At 29.7% G+C, this 22162-nt stretch overlaps 1 protein-coding gene across 1 annotated transcript in view; it reads right to left on the bottom strand.

The window, feature by feature from the left end:
- The window catches only part of LOC142317505 (uncharacterized), a 290424-nt gene that overhangs the window by 72242 nt on the left and 196020 nt on the right, over positions 1-22162 (bottom strand). The window contains exon 3 of the mRNA XM_075354066.1: positions 5730-5787. Within this exon, the coding sequence (XP_075210181.1) occupies positions 5730-5787 (58 nt within the window). The remainder of the gene's footprint in view (positions 1-5729; positions 5788-22162) is intronic.

Below are 22162 nucleotides of genomic sequence, written 5' to 3'. Positions count from 1 at the left end.
AGGCTTCTCCATTTACATATATTGAGCATCCAACACCATGTTCGGTTTTAGAACCGTCAGTATAAATTCTAATATGTTCTTCGTAACTACTGACGGTTGCTAAAAATTCCTGCTGGATGATCACTGCTGGTTTCTTTTTTATTTCTCCTTGAGAGAGATCCAAACTTGTATTTACCGCTGGCAAGAGCCATGGCGGTATTTCTCTAGTAGAAATTGCCAATGTATCTGGAATGGCAATTTCGTATTTACTTCTTAATTCGTGGTACCTAATTCCGGCTGGTCTGGAATAGGTAGCACGACGTTCGTATAATGCAGCCATAGGATGGTTATTGAAAAGTTTATTATTTATATGGGCAGGATAAGCCCATATATTTGCTGCGTATCTTAGTAAAAGGATCTCTCTTCTATAATGTAGTGGCATTATTCCGGCTTCAGACTTGCCGCCGGACTTGTGCGGGAAGCCCCAGTTGCATATCTTATTCCGCTATTATGAACTACGTCTAACTTTTTTAAATGCGACTTTCTAGCGGATGAATATACGATACATCCGTAGTCTAGTTTAGATTGAACCAATGCTTTATACAATCTCAATAATGTCTCCTTGTCTGAGCCCCAATTTAAGTTCGATAAACATTTTATAATGTTTAGGGCTTTTTTGCTTCTATCACTCAAGTCCTGTATATGTTATCCCCATGTAAGGGATTTATCCAATACTAGCCCTAAATATCTTACATTGTCTTTATATTGTATTGGACTATCATCAATTGTCAACGCAGGACTTTGATGAGGAATTCTCTTCCTACAAAAGTGTACATAGCACGTTTTTTCTGGTGAGAATTGGAATCCGTTATTCCTTGCAACTTCATTTAGAGCATTGATCGCTCGTTGCAATTTGTACCTCACCATAGCAGTCTTGTTGCTGGCATACACAATTGCCAGATCATCAACATAGACGCTTTTGCTGATTTCTGCTGGAATGGCTAATATCAATTTATTAATGGCAATGGTAAACAAGGTACCGCCTTGTTTACCATTTACGTTGTTTACCGCCTAATTATTATTATTGTTGTATTTATCATTATTGTTATTATTAATTTGTCTGTATAATTATGAAAATTTTAAACCAATAAACTAATTATATAAACATTCTAAATTGTCAACCTCTCAATATTCTGGCTGAGCAACGAAACACGCGACAATATATACAGAATGATTAAGAGGAAGAAGTAATTTGGAAACTGGTTCTAGAGTTTAAAATAAGGATAACGATTTGTATCTTTATATGTCCAAAAACATTTTGTAATTGAGTTATGTCTAGCAAAACTTTCGCTTGGTTTTTAGTTCCCCCCAGTGAAATGAAGTCATGTTGAAATATTTAAAGCGTTATATAAGGGGTAAACTAATGGTTTCTTAAGTATCTGATCTGAAAATCGAATAAAGCAGGTCCCAGAACTGTATATACCCATAGGTTTCATGATATCTATCGTAAAACAGAAAAATTCGCTTACGAAAACTTACGTGTTTTTAGGTATGAAGTATAATAACTTTAATAACCGACTAATAAATGCGTAAATGTTATATCAAAACTTGTAGAGAACTTAATTCTGAGAAAATTTATGTAATGAAGTTTCTGAAAAACTAAAAAAAAAGCTCAAAGTTTATTATTAAAAATGTAAGAGATAAATGTTTTGAATTTGTAAAAATTGAAAATAGTTGTATTAGTACAATAAATATATGTATACCTTTGAAAAATTAAAAAAAAACTTTTAATGTACTACTAAGTAAACACTTACTACGGTTTATACAGAATTAATTTTGAAAAATGTTCGAAAATTCTACCACTGATATCGATACACTTTTTAATTTGTTTTCTAACATTTTCTGTCTGTACTGATAATTTCTCTCATAACCTGATAATTTCTCTCCGTGATACGATGTTCTTTTATAAAAGGGCCTATTAATTGGTTGTTGATCATGCTAGTCCTAACGTTCACCGAAATCGTTGTTGAAAATTTGATTCTTCTGCAATAGGTGGGTTTTGTTCAGACCAACTACGTAAATTCCGTGTGTTCTTTATGATATTACGAGTAACATTAACTTCATCCGAAAATAGTAAAAACGGAATTAAGTTTTAATTATTGTTAACCTACTGACAAAACTGCAGTCGTCTGGCATGGTTACCATGCAGGAGGTGTTGAACTTTCTGAACATCATAAGGGTGCGGTCCGTGAGAATGTGATGTACTTTGTGGGATTTTCTTCTCGTGCTCATTTGTAGGCCTAAGTTGTACCACCTGAATAATGTTTTCCCTTTCCTCGCCATGTACCAGTTGACATTCAGATGAAACATTAACACTGGGAAGTGTACCATTTTCACAAAGATTATTAACAATTTTCCAAAATACTTTACAAAGTTCTAAATTTATTTTACTAAATACTACTGTTTTTAATTTGTTAAATTAATAACATTTTTCTGTTAAATTTTTAATAATAAAAGTTGAGGTTTTTTTTGGTTTATCATAAAATTTGTTTCATCAATTTTCTCAGAATTATATTCTCTACAATTTATATATAACATTTGCGCATTTATGAGTTATATTTAACAAAGTTATTGTACTTCATACCTAAAAAAAACCGTGCTTTTCGTCAACGAATTTTTCTGTTTTACGTTGACTATCATAAAAAAATACGGTAACTACAGTTCTGGAACCAGTTTTATTAGATTTTTCACTTCAAAACATGAGAAACCATCATTCCAACCCAGTTGGGGAAGACACAAAATTTGTGGCGATTCCGGTCGCCGTACCACCCTCTCCGCTTTACGAGTCCTCAGGCGGTTTATCATTTTGCTGGGGGAACTAAAATCTGAGCGAAATTTTCGCCAGCCATAACTGGATAATAAAGCGTTTTCAGACATACAAACGTATAAATTTGTATCCTCGTTTCAAACTCTGGAATCAGATCCCAAATTTCTGTCCTTCCCTCCAAAATTACTTTGTATCTATTTATATCATTCGCTTTCGCGCTTGTGCTCGAATAACTGAATTTTACTTAAAAATACTTTCAATTATTTTCACGAATTGGTTTTTTGGTATAACGAATTTTTTTTTTAGGTGATAAACTTTCTCCGTTGCTGATAAAATTTTCATTTTAAATCAATTACACTTAATGTAAGAAATAAATCCCAATTAGTTTGAAAGCTATTTTAAAAAAGTAAGAGTTAGTTTAAAAAAGTAACTGTAAACGTACTAATCTAACATAAAAAGATGTTAAAACACATTAAAAATAAACAACTGTTTTTAAATAAACGAGTAAAATTAAAAAAATACAAGCAAAAGAGAAACACATAAATAGATCCATCAGTAAAAAAAAAATATATTTATATACTATTAATACTTCACACAAACATGCATTTGTACTGTGGTACAATTTTTGTGTTGTGATGTGTAAACTACGTAAATTTCATATTGAATAACTTAAACGTACAAAGGAAAAGTAGGTTACATATTTTGCACACCGATTTAAGTTTATCTCGAGTGAAATTTTTTATTTGCTGCGTAATTTATCCAGATCATCAATAATTTTCTATTCAGAACGTATATTATCTCCTGAACGAAAAATTTTTGTTATTCTATTTTCATATTACGTATTGTATAATCTTTTTCTTATTTACTTTATTTAGCACGATTTTTCTAATTTATAAAAAAAAATAGTACTACTATTGTAAACTTTTAATGTATGCAGTACTTCCTTTTAACAATTTTTACGGTTTGTATTAGTATGATTTAGTCAAGCAATTTATTTTTTTTTATCTCAACGTGTTTATTATTTTAATACAATATACTCATATGTGAAATAAAACAAACTAGTAAGACAGAACAAATATTTTATAATGATAGCGACGTGAACGATTATCTGAATTAAATCTTTCCATAAAAATGTTTTTGTTTCGGAAAGTTGTTTACATGAATGAATGATTTTATCACCATCGTCTCTTTATTACTTATATGTTTTTATTTGTTTGTATCCGATTGTAATATGCCTTTTTTTAATATTATTGACAAAAATTTGCCTGTAAAACTTAATCATGCTATTGCCGGAGATAAATATATTTTTTTTGTGTAAACAAAATCTATTAAAGATATACATTTTTTATATATTTAACTTTTCTCATTTTGATTTTGTGACCTGGTGATTTTTGTGATTTCGACAAAAATGTGCGGTAGCAATTAAACACGCAAATAAGAAAAACTTGTGCAAAAACTTACAGGCATATTGACGAATAACTTCTACTTATGATTTGTGATGTAATCGTTGTGATTTTTAACAAGCATAATGTTGTGTGTGTGCCATTTTTAAGATTACTTGTGTGTTTGTACAAATAACGATTTTGTGAGAAGTGAATACAAAATTACAACAAAATTTCATGTGTAAAAATTTCATTTACAGTGAGAACTAACAACAATAATGTTTACATGCACTATTAATCATCATTTTAAAGGCATTATGATGTCTGAGATTCTCAAGTACGATGATTATTAAATTATTTAAATTTTATATGAAAGTATATATTTTAATACGTTTAAAATATATTGTGAAATTAGAGTAGATTTTAATTGTAGAAGTAGCCTAAAAAGTAGTTTTTGCCGTAGTCATCTGTGTAATTACGATTATTTTTCAGATTTATTGATAAATAATGATGTTAAAAGTAAAATATTTTGAACAAATAGTACGATTACTTATTTTCTGACATGGGTTTTCTTATTTTATTTCACAAAAAAGACTTGTTCGGGCTGATGTGTCACATAGAACTTCATATTGCGATCGATAGCAATTTCTTACTTATGACTGATAATATAAAAAAGAAATGTCTAGAAGTTCTGCTATGTATAAAAACGGAGTGAAAATAAACTGCATCAGTGTTTGATAGAAAACTGGTTAATGTGTTCTGGTGAACTTTAGTTAGTGGTCATTAACAAGAGTAAGTTGTAGCTGTTGATATTAATAGCACGGGTTTGGTGAATACAGAAATTTCCATTTTAATTTACGAAAAATTGGAAATTTCCAAAAGATGGAAATAGTTACTACAATTTCTGTAACGTAATAAAATTCATCGGTATGGTACGTGATTCTTGGTGACTGAATTTTATCCATTACTGAAAAGCTTGTGCTAATTGAACTCAAAAGACAAAAAAAATTATAGATAAATAATAGGCATTAAAATTCAATTATATGTTTAATTAAGCAGTAATGAGAACTATTAATTTTAAAGTTTCGTACGTGTTGTAATACATAAACAATATGAAAGAGTAAAAACAATATTTTAATATGTATCAGATACATAGACGTTTGTTTTTGTTAATAATTGTTTTTTTTTTGTTCCAAAAAATAAAGAATTAAAATTAAGTTTGTTTTAAAACTGATTTGTAAAGTAAATAACCTTGTTTACCTTTCATAGTTAGAATAAAAATTAAAACGAACATTCTAATGATAAAGTTTAGCTGTAGATTGTGATGAGAGATTTTATAAAAAAGTTGTCTAAATATCTCATTTAAAATTCAGCAAAGTTTTGAACAAAGATTTTTGTTATTTCTCGCATTCATTTGTGTTAGTGAACTTGTTAAGGGTTACATTTAAGAGCGAAATAGCCCAATGCTAATAATGCAATGTTGCATAACACCGTACAACATTCATTATTAATATTTAGCCACTCACCGAATGCATTCTCACCTTTTTCCACACATTCTCCGGCACAGTCTCTCACCGTACTACCTTCGCTCACGTATTTCTGAAACATAAAAATTTCGAATATTTTGAAAACTTTTTACAGTACTCAACTACGAATTAGATATGTAAATTACATTACACTACATTATACAAAGATAATTTATTAAACTTTAAAATAATAGTAATATGTTTTATATCGTTGTAATTGTTTTTAAATAAAATTACATATGCATAAGCGATTATATGTATACAAATTTATACATTTCAATGTAATCTACAATTAAAGATCGTTTTGCTCCTGACGCAGAGTTTGGGTTAGGATAAATAGATGAAGTTAAAATATATATAGGAACAGTTCAGATATATGAAATCGGGCTGCCACCCGTCTTGTGGCACAAGGTACATCCAGCCTGTAACCCATGGCTGATATAATTATAAATAAATATTTCTAAACTAATTATAGGATCTTAAATAAGATTATTTATTAATAATCAAATGGAAGTAGAGATAAACCGCCTTATTTTCTGTCCGAAGTTTTATAGTCTTGCATATTAGCAGCTTAACGAATGGTAAGTAATATTTTGAAAATTTTCTTAAAATTTCACATGTAATAAAATTTGACACTTACGGGATTCAGAAAAAACATAGACCTGTATTTGAAAAAAATTGTATTGTTTTGTTGCTTTTCTACAGTACCAATTTCCAACTTTAAAAAATCTCTAAATTTCTAAAAAATTTGTTTTACTTTTGTTGAAATGTTCGAGATTATTTTGAATAATTTTTTTTAGAATTACTTATTCTGAAGCGAAAAAATGTAATGTATATTTTTTTGAAGCAATTTTATGACGCCTAAATTGATGAGTTTTATATTATTTTAGTCTTGGTTAAAAAATGACATCTACCGCCTTCTGTTGTGATGTTTTCACTTATCTATATATCTAATAATGCTCTTGGCATTAATAATCTGTTAAGAAATATTAACTATCTGTTAAAATATTTAACTAGTTGAAATTTGATTTAAATTAAACATTATTGATTAATTAATGTATTGGTATATTAAAGTGTTAGTTTAAAAAATATTATGTAAACTGTGTTTGGAAAGGAATTGTGGTGACTATTATCAAAATCAAAACATTTATGATGGATAAATATATGTTAAAATTAAACATTAAAATTAATTTAATAGCCGTCATTACACTCATTAATAATACATATTTTTATTTCTGGATGATCTCGAGATTCAAGATAAGAATACTAAAATTTGTTGTTTTTTCTGATGATCTGGTTACATTTAATTCCGTTGAAGCTGACGATTACTTAGCGAGTGTACAAAATATAATATCAACGACTGAGCTTGACCTACTGAATGACGAAGCTGCTGAATGACTTACGGTTGAATAAATGTTAGTTAATGAAAGTAAGCATGTGAACAAGCATGATTATACTTTAAGCAGCTGCTTATGTTCATAATATCTTCCATGATTAATTCCATACAGATATAATTATATTATTAATTACAGATCAATAATTTCATAAACTACCTCAAGAGTCAAAATTCTGATGCTGATAGAGTCTAGGACTTAACACCGCCCGCATTTCATGTGGTTTTATTCTTTGATAAAATTATTCAAGTAATACATTAACCATTATTAATAAATTATTTCGCTAAATAATTTTTCAGTAATCTAACTTTTACAAAATATTTACTTTATGCAAGAACATTACTCTTAAAGAATCTATGATACAGATCTGTTATCATTATTTTTACGTAGTTTTATTTTTGAACTGCAGTATAATAGGCATTGCAAAAAGGTTTTCACCATTTTTCAGGTTGGTATACTAACAGTAAATATATTTTATGATTATATTAACGTTAAATGGATTATAAAACGGTCAATTTACTTAATATTGAAAACTATAGTACAATAAATACCTGCAATCACACTTTTAGAAACATAAACCCTTCAATAATACAGTGATCAGTTTTAGTATATTCTACTCAGAATGTATTTTTTTCCAGACACATGTATTTAGGGAAGAAGTATTAAAACTTGATGTAAATTTTTTTCTTCTTATTCTTCACTTGCAAATTAATGAAAATGTTAAATTTAAAAATAAACTTCTCTACTGCTCAGGGCTGATTTTTTCGTTTTATAACCAGACGATACGTACAGTAACTCTTATTGTTTAGGTGGGTTATTTCATACCTGTTTCAAAATTATGTCAGCCATATTTTATCTGCCGTACCACAAACATACATATAAACATGCATAATACCTAGTGGTTCAAGCTACCTTATGTATGGAACTGAATACGGTACATAAAAATCAATGGTCGAGTAAGAATAACTTATGAGAAAGCTCCTACAGGAAGTCATAGTCAATCTCCAGTAGATATCTTTACATTAGATTAATGCAAGAATGAAGAACATTAATATATATCCGTTTGTTTCACTAGTCCTCTTAGCATTTATTAATGTACACACAGCTTATTCAAGTTTTATCAGATTTTATGAACGAGGTTTAGTGTAAACATTAAAAATCATTCTGACAAAAACATAAACTTTAAATAAACTCTGGCTAGATCAGTACCATCTTTTTAGAACCCGGTCGAAATCGATTTAACGGATGAAATACATTTTTTTTTAATATTCTAAATTATATAAAGTCTTTTAACTGCTTTTAGCTTCAGTTTCTGATACAGAAGGTCAAAGACGATTTAATTTTTTTTATAATTCTCTCAGGATATATCATTTATATTTAAAATAAATAAAACAAGCAGTCTATCTGTCAAAATTGTAAAACTTAACCAGTTATAAACGGGTTAATTAAAATACTATATGAATGTAATTTATAAACTTTCCTCATTTGTCTAGCGGTAAATTTTCCTTTTCCTTCATTTGGAAGAAAAGAACATGCATAATTTTATAAATGAAAATTAATTAAATAATCTAGAAAAGTGTGCTCTGGAAAAAAATTACGGTTAAATTTACGCAAATTTATTTAACAGTGAATTATATCAAAGGAGAGGAAGAAATATTTTCTAAAATAAAACAGGGAAGACAGAAGTAAAAGAGTTCTTCTCATGAAAGAAAGAAAAAACAAATTCCTTCCTTTTGGAATGCAATAAAAGAAAAAGTCGAGGACTCATTACATGAGAGAACAATAGCGCATGGGGATGAACACTGACTAGAAAAAAGAAATGAAAAGAAGTGTTACCAACATAAGAAAAATTAAAATATCTTTCCTTTATAAAATATTAAGGAACTACTAATTGATTGCCATTTTAATATTCGAGCAGTAATTAAATATCTTCTCTAACGTTATTTTTATGCACTAATTCATACTGTTAAATATTATGTTGCAAAATTTTTAGAGAAGCATGGTCTTCTCAATAAAAATCATAAACATTACACAAAAGATCCTACAATATTAAAACAATATATATATATATATATATATATATATATATCCAGTAACATGAAAGTAAAAAACACAAAATTAATTTAAAATAATTACCTTAAATGAAGGTGATAAATTGCCAAGGCCGAATATACGATTAAGGGAAAATGATAAAAAGAAGATTTAGATATTTATTAAAAAAATCTTTCTTACGGTATAACTGTTCAGAGAAACAGTCGATTAAAATTACAGACAAATATTACTTTAATAACTTCCGAAGAGTGATTAAAATAAACGAAGCTGTCTGTGAGGAAATCTTCGTATATGAAAAAGTATATTCTTCATAAAAATACATCGTATAGTATAGTAGTTTAGAATGTCTGAACCAAGCGGCATATTTGAGCTCCGAATTGCAGTTAATGCTGTACTATCTTTCTTTACGTTCCCTACTTTAAATGATATTAACATCACAGTAACTAATATAAATCTAGCTCTACGTGGTTTGCGAATGACGTGAAAAACATTAAAGACTACCGGGTAGGCGTCAATAGCGATATCCGTGGTCAATTATGTCACTTGCAAATACAGATTTAGGGTTAGTTATATTATTTATCTATCGATAGACAAAAGAATGAATTCAGTTATATATGCAGATACATCAATATTAACCTACTCACAAAAATACTGATATGATGTGAAGGAAAAAATCTAGTAAAACAATGTTATTAATCTGCTAAACAAGCAAACAAAAATGAAAATAACGTCAGGCTTTACAAAAAATTGAAGTCATTCTGTATTATCGTAGAAAAATTCCCTTAATTTCTGACATTCCAGACGAAAAATAAAGATAAGTAAATAAAAAATTAAACACTGGCAACGGTTAAATAAAAGTTGATTCTCCAGACCTCCACATTTAGGTTAAATAACAATAATGGTTATAAGTAGATTTAAATAAAAAGTTACTGCCCTAACATGCCACTGTCAGCAACTTAAATGCTTTGAATACAGATTTTCAAGAACAAAAATAAAACAGAAATGTTATAAAAAAATCTTTGCGAATGAAATTAATAAAACAACATTTATTGAAATAATTAAAAAAATAATATTCTGTTCCAAAATTAGATTAAAGCAAAATTCAGTTTGGACAGGAGTGAAATTTTATAGTGTACCACCATTATTTATAGTTTGAAATTAGTAAGATCTGTTTCGTTAGTGCTTTGTATAAGGAAATACTTGATAGAATACACCCCATAACCAGAAACTATTCATTAAACCACGAATTGTCTACATAATTGTTAATTGTTTATGATCCTGATTCACATTATAAACGATAAAAGAGATATAAAAAAGTAACAATAATAATTTATACACGTTGTAAACACCCGTCCATCCATTTTAAGGTAACCAAAATTTGTTATATTATAAAACATATCTTTATTAAAAAGATATATACAGAGGGGTCCAAAAAAATGTACTTACTGTTTGCTAGCCCATATCTCGTAACAAATTTGACTTGACATGACAATTTTTTGCACTGAGAGAGGGTTATAGTATGAATTCGAAATGACCACCAGCAGCTTCTATACAACGTCCATAGCGCTGAACTGCACACAGAACTACGGTTGTTAGTGCATCTGATGTAATGGCAGCACACAATTTTAGTATTTTTTCAAGTAGTTTGTCGATTGCTGCTAGTTTTTGTAGATACACGTCAATCTTGACGATCCATTATAGGTAAAAGTCCGGAGGTGTCAAATCAGGAGACCGAGGTGGGTACTCAACAGCACCTCTTCGACCCACCGACCGTCAAAGTAGAATTTTATCGAGGTACAACCTGACATCTCGATGGTAGTGAGGCGAAGCTCCGTCTTGTTGCAAGTAAAAAGGTTTATCACCATACAGGTTTTGTATTGCAGAAAAATTTTTGTCTGAAGAATATCAAAATATGCCTCACCAGTAACGTTACCCTCGAAGCAGAAGAGACCAATCAAACCACGTACTGATAGAACACACGACACAGCATTCGAATTTATCGCGAATGCGGGCAATTGTTCGAGGTGTTGGTGGCAGTGTTCAAAACTCTCTCTGCCACTACTGTGGTACTTCGTGAATGTTCTCATACTTCCGTACCACTTCAGTACATCCTTCAACAAACGACAACAAACGATAAGCGAACCTCAGCCATTGTTGCTACTCGACTGTCTTCTACTGCTCTGACTAATCTGACTGGCTCATTCCACTACCAACCACCAGCGCTTGCGCGGCATAAATTGCCAGCTCCGCCTACCACGACAGATTTAATACCTTACGTCATAGTACGCATTAGATTAGTGAGCGTAGGTATTTTTGTTTAGATATTATTTAATCACAAACAGTGAGTACATGGTTTTGGACTCCTCCGTATTTATTAAAAATGTTTAAAACGAAAAAAATATTTTTATATTTTTTAATAGCGGTAATATAAAGCATAGATTTTTTGAATTATTATTTTTATAATGCTAACCTTTACAGTGGAATAGCAGTATCTCAGATTTTTCGCCCAGATGGCTCTAGGTTCGAATTTTTTTTTACAATATTTAATTTTAGCCTTCAAAAATAGGAAAGAAAATGAAGTAAGTGGGGGTAAACCCGTAGTTGCAGAAGTGAATAAATTAATAATAATAAAATATAGTAATAATTAGAACATCCTATTTACCCTAATTACGTTTGTAGCAATTTAGTAGTCTCTAGTTGAAATATGTTAGCAACTCGGAAAATAAAATTTGAATTCTGATAAAGTAATTTATTTTTATAGGTATTATAGAAGATTTCAACCATTAAAAATAATTACGGAAAGGATACTCTGCAAAAAACTAACTTATTTAATAGCTACAAAATGTATAAAATCTCTTTATAAAAATAAAATTAGTAATTACGCATTAATACTTTAATAAAATTTAAAAAAACTGGCTTACTATATTAAATTCAACTTTCTCTTCCTGTTTTGTATGTGAGGGTTTGGAAGATATTTCAGAAGGCTATACAAAAAATCCCCGATGAACTTCATAAATTAAAATCAAACATTCAAAATGCATTTTCACCATTATGTGAGAAAGTTTAAAAAAAATATCATTTGGTATGAGTCAAGCGAACAACAAGATATACGAGCTATAGTTTCAAAATTTATTTTAACATTGTCAGTAATATATCCAAACTTTATTCTTAATAATTATCAGTGTGTAAACGGTTTCCTTCCACTTTTTCGTTTATGAATTTGAGGTGAAGATTTGAGTTTAAATGCCCGCGGGAAGAATAAGTGTGATCAAGAGAATGTCCCTCGCAAACTATTTTTTCGTAAAGCATCAACTTCTTGCTAATATTTAAATGTAGGCTTTATGGGTTACATAAAGTGATCTTTCTGTATCAAGGGTGGTTGGAAAAGGATCCTAATATATTGACCAAGTTGAAATTCTTGTAAAGGAGCCGTTTGGTACGTGTATCAATAATAAAATAAAAAAATTATTTTTTTTTTGAATTTGCTGTGAAAAAAAAAAGATGGTAGAAGAATAAAGAAGTAAGAAGGATACTATCTGTTAAGTTTTAATATCACGTTTTCTTCTTATTTAAAATATTGTAATGGCAGCCTTGATTGTTGTAATTCTTTTTCTCAACGCTAAAGCTCAGCTGATTCGATTCTAGACTCAGTACACAAAATGATATGTAGTGGGACGGTAACATACATGCATTAATCAATTCAATCAATCATTTACATTAATTCTATTCAATGTACTTCAAATACTCAAAATATTATATGTATTATTAATATTCAATGTGTTATTACTAAACTGAAATCAATTACAACAAACAAGACTACCAAATATATCTAATCAAAAATGTATTCTACAATGAATAAATACTACATAAACTCAATATGGATTCGTCTACTTATTCAGACTTCAACTAATTAACACTATCCAATGAAGGAAGCAGAAGAAGGAAATACACCTCTTTTCCACTAGGGAGCAAAGATGTAAAATACAGTTGATGGTGCTTACTTTAATATCAGACAAAAAATTATATGAATTGAAGAAACACTTTTCAAAGAGCTTTGAGAAATTCATTTTAACATTCCTTTCTTTAGTTAAATTTTATATCAGATTACGACTAACTAGGAAATCTTTCACCGGTGGTAAGAAATCTTGCAACGCTCTTATAAGTGAACTCTGATAAGTGATAAAAAAAACTGGACATTGTAGGGGTGTCTTACAAAGAAAAAGAAGAAATTCATTAAACGTAATTCAAAAAATCTTGTAATCTTTACATAAGTTAAATAATTTAAAAAAGGTAATAAAACTAAAATAAAAAGCAAAAAAATAAATGTATTCAAATTGATAAATTAAGGATATAATGACTGAAGTGGCACTGGCTGGGTAGTTGATCAATTACGATGACAGGAGCTTTATTATCCTTCCTGACGTACTTTAAACTAATATTATTATACCTTATTTCTTTCTTCATTATTTTTATACAAAGAAAAATATGTCTTTCACGGAAACTTCTAAGAACATTACAAAATTATGCAAAAACTGATATAATAAATTACAACATAATCTACGTTTGAGGTGGAGGATGTACAGCATTCAAAAGTAAATCTCCACTATTAACTTTTTTTTTCTGAACCTCCGGGCCACCTTTAGCTATTGCTTCAGAGGATGAGATGAATGTCAAGTAGCGTGTGAAAGTGCCATGCTTGACCGGGATTCGAACTCGGGGCCTCCGGATGAAAGGCCGAGACACTACCACTCGCCCCACAGAGACACGAGTGGTAGTATTAACCTACTTCTAAGAAGAAAAGAGATATAAGAGATACCAGAAGGCCATAAAATTGATTACTACAATGAGTAATATTAGGAAAACAGACTGTTCCAGAAATAAAAAAAAAGATTCCTGATAGTATAATTTTATAACATTTATAATATAAAAAATCTGATGTGGACAACACGTAACTTCCTTGTACGACTATAAAATTACATTTACACATTTTTTTTAAAATGAACAATACGTAAAATTTTATTTCATTAAAAACTTCTAATATTTATTAATTTTTTTGTTGTTATTGAATTATTATTAAACTTAATTTTTTTTACAGTGAGAGGTTTATTAGTTATTAATAAATCAGTATATTTAAATTAAAAAAAAAGGAGATGAAGTCTGATAACCTTCCCCTAAGATCCAAATTTCATTAATTAAAATTTTGTTTGGCTGTAACTCTGGAACCAATAAAAATAAGTAGTACTTATGAAATATCGTTGAAATACGTATGAAATATCCAATGAGGGCTTTATTACTCGAAGAAAAAGTCAAAAATCCACATTTTTCTGGATTTTGTGCTTTTTTGGACACTTTTGGTTCAGTCGATTGCAATCAAAAGAAGAGGTGCACAACTAGATATTACAATAGTCCAATATCCAAAATTTCAACATCCTACGGCTAATCGTTTTTTTTTTTTGCGAGATCTATACGTACATACATACATACGTACGTACGTACGGCCCCACGCCGAAACTAATCAAAATGGATTCGGGGATGGTCAAAATGGATATTTCCATTGAAATCTAGGAACCGAAATTTTTCGCGATCACAATACTTACTTTACTTCCTACAAGGAAGTAAAAAGTATTGGAAAAATTTTTATTAAACTTTTAAAAAATTTAAAATAATTATAATTTTTTTTAATTTAAAGATATTAACTACAGCAGAAATTTTCCTTTAATTCTGTCTATTGTAATACAGATTGTCACAAATTCCTTTATACTCATAATTTTCAGATATATATGAATATATATTTCTTCTGTGGCTTTGTTATTAGTGGTGTGATATTTTAGATTGTAGGATCAGAGTTCAATTCCTAATATGAACTAAGAAGAAATGATTAATCTAAAAACATTTTGTTTTTCGCTGATAATTTTAGTGCGAATGTATATTAATACTACAGGACATGTATATATGTTATTTTATTAATTTTTTTGTGTATTTTCATTTTTGTTAAAAATTAAGAATTTTAAAAAAGGATAAATTTATCAGTATTTTTAATATTTCCTTCCTATTCTGTGGTTTTGGATTAAAAACTTCTAGACTGATTACTAAAACTAAAATGCAACAGGATTATTTCTTTGTAATTATTATATTAAAGGCAGTTCGATAATTTTTCTACTAAAATAGCATTTTAATAATCTTTTAATTGAGTGTAATGTTGCAATAAAGATTGCTTACTTTTATTCAAAATTTGGCTATTAATTTATTCAAAATGTGGCTATTAAAAACATTAATAACTTGTTGATTGATTGTGTAAAATAAAACATCAAACGAATTTTTAAGCCAAAAGTATGATTCTTAAGCTTAAGAAATGAAGAAACTAAAGTGTTTTAGGAAACATACATTATTTGTTTTCGTTTAGGAACTTAAATAAAAAGTTGAAATGTGATCCAATCAACGAAAACCTAGGCAAATGAATACTAATTCATGGTATAAATTAAAGTAGTTAATGCCTTTGAATCTCTCCTAATGTAACTGAAAGAGATGATTCAGTGGACTATCGTTGCAACTATGACGTTGTTCAATTTTCAGTATTAACAGATACAGAGAAATTCGTTGATTTTCGTCCTGTTACTATAAAATTGCAATAAGAGTGTAGCAATGAGATTTTTGGATACACAATATATTTTTTTTTTTTTAACCTCCGGAACCACCGTTAGGTATTACTTCAGAGGATGAGATGAATGAATGAATGATTTGTAGCGTGTGTGAAAGTGCCATGCCTAACCGGGATTCGAACCCGCGACCTCCGGATGAAAGGCCGAGACGCTACCACTCGTGCCACAGAGGCCAGTACACGGTATTATTAGTTGATATTTTAGTTAACGGTACATCTGCTAAGTATCACCTGATAAGTAACATCTGATATATATTTATGAAGGATATATATTTATCGTAAAAGCTGCAAAATAAGTTGGTAAAATCTGGATAGTGACAGTTTGTGTGTGTGTGTCTATATATATATATGCTCTGCCATTATTTCTGTAGTTGTCCATCTAATAAATTTATTAATACGTCTGAAACGTAACGTGGTGAATAGAGCAACAATTTAACTTCTATTCATCAACTTAAAAAGCAGAAAAAAATAATTTTTTGAATATTAAATATTTATGTATCAACTATATTTTAAAAAAAATGAGTTTCTGATTCATTTCTGGATTAAAAAGTTGTAAATCAGGTCATTTTTTCTCAGAAAAATCTTAATTGTGTATACTTACGTATATATATATATATATATATATATATATATATATATATATGTCAAGTTTAACGTATACATTTGTATATGTGAATTAGTGTGCTAAAATTTATAAAACATACCGGGAATATATAATTGTAATATATTTCTAAGAAATTAGTTTAAATTTCAGAACATGAAATTCCAATTGGAAAAAATGTAAGGTAAAGCTCAGAAAATATTAATTAAAAATATTTAACATTTGTCAATTTTTAATATACTTAACCTTTTACAATTACTTCATTTCATTTGTAAATTGTGGGCAAATTCTTTGAGAAATATAGAATGATGAAATACTTTTAAAAGACCATTAAAATCAAAAATAATTATTGATAAATCCTCAACCAAGAAGGACTTAAGTAAGTACAGTTTTTATGCTGTGCCCGCCTAATAGAGATTTTTACGTATGTATTGTTACTGTTATTTAAGACAAGTATACAATATGAATAACAAACGCTGAAAGAATGCTAATTGTTATTATAATTAATAAATTACAGCTTCAGTGATCAATCTCCCGTTTAATATTTTGTTCATGTTGTGTTTTTAGTGTTATTAAGTTTGAATTCCTATATATTAGGGTGGTGGATATTATTAAATGCAAAATCCGAATAATGATAGTAGTAGTAGATTTGATAATTTGATTTTAAATGTGAAAATACGCCCAAAAAAGCAATATGAACAGTTTGGAACATAAAATTAATTATATTTCAAAGATTGAAATGTAACTGCTGTTTTTGTGTAGACTGACGTATCTAGTGAGTTCTAGTGAAAATTTATCTTGTGTCGAGTTATAACCAAATATTGTATTGTAGATAATATTATCTATAGACTAAATAGTGTATTTATTATCTTAGTATTGTCTCAAGAAAGAATAATTTTGCTCGGTGTCGTTTTTGAACAACCGAAACGCGTTTTTCCATGGCGCGTTACTATGGACCAGCTACAAGCTGTTCCTCCTAGCAACGGCAAATCATCGCATGAAAACAATAACCTATTGTCACTTGTAAACCCTAACCTACAAGGTAATAGAATACGTGGGATTCTAAAGTATTCTGACTGGGACTCTCAGAAATCTGAGGGCGTAAATTAATTAGAGACGACATTATCGATAACATGAGTGACTTTTCAGGTGCAGAGAGTGAAAGTGATATTATGGGTTTTAGTGAGCAAACCCTCCCTGCCGAGCAATACTAGTATTGCACATACAAAATGAAAATATCAGTTGGCAGAACGATGAAATTTCAGTGGCATAAAACCGACAGCGCACAAGTTATACTGGACCTAATATTCGTGTACAATCAGCTGCTGACTAGGTTTTCTATTCCTACGTCAAATAAATTTAGTCTTTTTTGCAACAGGCGTTAACGCAATGATTGAATTGAAAAATCTTCTGTCACAATTATTTCCTAATTGTAATGTTATTAAATGCAAATTGACGACAATGGAATCGGGTCACAAGGTAAAGATTCTGCAAGTTGTTATTGAAACATACAGAATTATTAGGTCAAAAATGCTTGAAAGCAATAACAGTCACTATAGATACAAAATTAAACATGAAAGAGCATATAGATTGGTCCTGCGAGGCATGCATCACTCAGAATATAAATTAATAATCATTGATAAATTGACGAAGTTAGGCCACGAGTTTGGAAACATAACTAACGTCCTACATCGTCAAACGAAGGAACCGCTGCCACTTTATTCTGTAGATTTTGAGCCTAAATCTAATAATAAAGAAATTTTTGACGTGAGATCTCTCAGCTCTACAATTGTAAGTTCTGAAGCTCCGTATGTTAAAAAAGAAGTAGTCAATTGAAAAGTTGCCAACGATTTGGGCATACCAAAAATGTAAGCAATTGACCGCACCGCAGTGTAAAATGTGGTGCAGATCATGTCACAATAGTCTTTTTAAGGCACCACTGGTTCCAGCTTCCTGCGTCTACTGCGGCTATCAATACCCAGCGAGTTACAAAGGGTGTAAAATTTATCAACAGTATAAAACTAAGGTCTATTCTCCCAAATCCGCCCTATCTTCCAGGGTTGCAATTAATAACAATTTTACTAGTAATAATACTTATAATAATGTCAATATACCAATCTGATGCTGAAAGAGGAGTTGTTCGGGTAACTAACTTGAGTAACAATGATTTTCATAATTATAATAGTAACAATAATAATAAATATAATAATAGGCGGAATATTTCTAGTCCTACCTACGCTGAAAAAAATTAAAATGAGTAGTCGCGTTGATCAACGAAATATTGATAACCGCAATTTTCATGGGCTCGTGAATGTCGCGGATCATATGTTTCAAAGATTTGGGCGAATGCTTTTGATGGATAGATTGATTGGACTATTCATGAATCATCTTGAGAAAAAATGAACAACTGTTCATTTTTTCCAGCAATCTGGAATGCTAACGGGTTATCTGAAAAAAGAACTAGAATTAGAAGCTTTGTTAAATATTAATAAGATAGACATAATGGTTATATCTGAAACAAGGTTTACTGATAGACATGTTGTCACGTTTCATTGCTATAAAATATATTCACCAATATTATTAAAATATATACATTAGTGATCGCGATTAACGTCACCAAAAGGCAGGCAGCTTTCCAGATCAATGCTGACAATAATTTGAAGTGTTCGTCTTCAGGAGAATCAACCTTTAGATCTTAAAAAAATTCCAGATCTTATGCATGTTTTCATTTCAAAGGTATTTCTGAAAATTACTTACATGTTGAACCACATTTTGACTTGTTAGATTATACACCAGATATGTTGTGCTTACAATATTTTTTGACGTTAACCTAACTGCTCTATCTCCCACTCTGTTTAATAAATGACCAGTAAACTACGTTTTCAAGATATTTTGGAGAAAAAATACAAGGTTGGACGTACCTTTAAAATCATCGGCTGATGTGCATAATGCAGTATACAAATTGACCAAATTGATTCATTCAGCATCGTGGACCACCACTCCTAATTTGGATTCTGCTCCCCCAGCTCAAAATACATATCCGATCTTCAACAGAGAAAAAAATAGAAGAACGCTAGAGACTACAACGCGTACGGAAGAACTCTCACCGATTCTGATCGATGCTGATCGTTATCGTTGCTGATAACGGAGATTTAACAGGGCTTCTAAGAATTAAAAAGATTAATTCAAATTTTTAAAACATTGTGTTTCAATCTTGTATCGAAAATATTTCTGATAGGCAGTCTGCTGAATATACTTTATCGAAAGCTACAGATTCGTTCAAGAGACCCCCAGTAGTTTATTCCTCCTCTCTGTAAAATTAACAGAATATGAACGAGACATTTTCAACAGAAAGGAAACTTATTTGCTGAGCAAATAAACAATTAATTAATTAATTTTAAACAATTTAAAATAATTAATTTTTTAACAATAATTGTTTAAAATATTAATTAATTTTCCGACGTCTTCCATACCCAGTATTATCGAAACGGATTAAAATGAAACTAAGAAAATTTAGGAATATTTGATGTCTCCTATTCAAATATCCTTACCAATTAAACGTTTTACAATCCACGATGTTTTTTCAGTGATTAACAACGAAGTGCATCCAACAAAAGCGCCGGGATATGATTTAATCACCGGTCAGGTTCTTTAAGCATTACCTTGACAAGCGATACGTTCAGTCGCTTAAATTTTTAATGCTATTATTCGAATTGGTCATTTTCCTGATCAGTGGAAAATTTCACAAATAAATATTATACTGAAACCGGGTAAAGAACCAACAGATGTTAAATCTTATAGGCCTATAATTCTGCTTCCAACGCTCTTTAAAGTGTTTGAAAAGCTCATTTTAAAAAGAATGAAGCAGTTTGTAAATGATCAAATTCCTAATCATCCATTTGGGTTTAGGGAGAAAGATGCTACTGCGGAACAAGCAAACCGAATTGTTAACATTATAAATTATGCTCTAGACAACAAAAAATATGGTTCAGCGGTTTTCTTCGGTGTCAACCAGATCTTGAAATCTAGGATTGCTCTTTATATTAAAAAAGGTGTTACCGCATGTTTTCTATGTAGTGCTAAAATCTTACCTACAATATAAATATTTTTAAGTTAAGCATAAAGAAGTTTCAACGGATTTGTTCCCAATAAAATCAGGGATACCTCAAGGAGGCATTCTCGGACCCATCTTATATGTTCTGTTTACTACCGACTTACCAATTACGGCAGATACAACCGTTGCAACGTTTGCTGACGATACTACAATTCTTTCTGTCCATGAAAATTCAGCTATTGCATCTCATATATTCAAGATTATCTCACTCTTCTCGATTCCTGGTTTACAAGTTAGAAAATAAATATAAGTGAAACAAAGTCGAAACACGTCACGTCCACCATTCGATAGGAAACCTGCCCAACTGTTTTTATCTTTAATATTCCAACTCCAAGTTCTCAAGAACTGGAAATATTTAGGTTTACATCTTGACCGGCGACTTATTTGGGCAAAACAAATAAAATCTAAGTGAATGCAGTTAGACCTGAAGTTTAAGAACATGCACTGACTAATAGGACACCGATCTTGGCTCTCAGTAGAAAATAAGTTATTGATTTATAAATCCATCTTGAAACCAATTTGGATTTATGGGCTTGAATTGAGGGGTACAGCAAGAAATTGCGATATTAACATACTAGAAAGTTATCGGCCAAAAACAATGAGAAAATGTTAAACATACCTTGGTATATAAGCATTGACCTCATATGATAATTTTAAACTACGAAGCGTTAGGCAAGAAATCTCTCTGATCAACGATATTAAAATCGTTTGGATCGACATCCAAAGTATATTTCATTGAATTTATTGGATAACACTATCAGCGATTTTTCAAAATTAATGAGAAACAATATTTTTGATTTGATATATCGATTCAATTAATTGGTTTTATAAACCAGCTTTATGAAGTCCTCTTCAATTTCACTTCTTTTGTTGGTTAACATTAAAGTTACTAACCACTGGTTCTGTAACTTGTTAATGCCCATTCCAAATGTAGCTTATTTATTAACTGTGTCATTTGACTTTTGAATTGATAGTAAAGTTACAGTAACGCTAGTATAAAAAAAATTATGTTAAATTTTTTCAACCTTCTAGGACACTGAAGAATGTACATATATTTCTTCCGTGTAACTGAGAAAATACCAATGATAAATTATAAAATATTTAAATTAGAATGTATATTTTCTTGGATTTTCATATCTTCAATTTTTACTGTTATGTGACTAATTGTTGTTGATGATGATCGGTACGTTTGAGAAATTTATGTGAAACAAGTTTTCTAATGTTTAAACACTTAATACATAGTAACTTTTACACTTTATATTTACTTTTTTAGTAGTGATCTGTCATGATTTTATTTGAGAGTTTATATTTTTTTATTAATTCTAAAAACCTATTTGTTAAAAATAATAAAAATACAGCATTTATAATAATTTGTAATTCGTCGTCTTTAGAAAATACTTTATTTTTTTGGGTCCTAGAAATATATCTTTGTTCTCAAAATATTCTTATAACTCAGATATATTTGTAATATTTCAGCATGAGCTTTACGTATTTAATTTATTTTTAAATAGCAGAAAGCTAAGTACCTATTTAAATTTAACAATTTCAACAAGTTTCATCTCCAACATTCACCGAGAAATTTATTTACATTACCGAGTGGTTAGCAGTAAAGTTATAGTTATAAATAAG

The sequence above is a fragment of the Lycorma delicatula genome, chromosome 1 (genome assembly GCF_047948215.1).
Source record: "Lycorma delicatula isolate Av1 chromosome 1, ASM4794821v1, whole genome shotgun sequence".
NCBI classification, from domain to species: domain Eukaryota; kingdom Metazoa; phylum Arthropoda; class Insecta; order Hemiptera; family Fulgoridae; genus Lycorma; species Lycorma delicatula.
The sequence above is the reverse complement of the archived record's forward strand: the minus strand, read 5'-3'. Positions and strand labels throughout refer to the sequence as shown.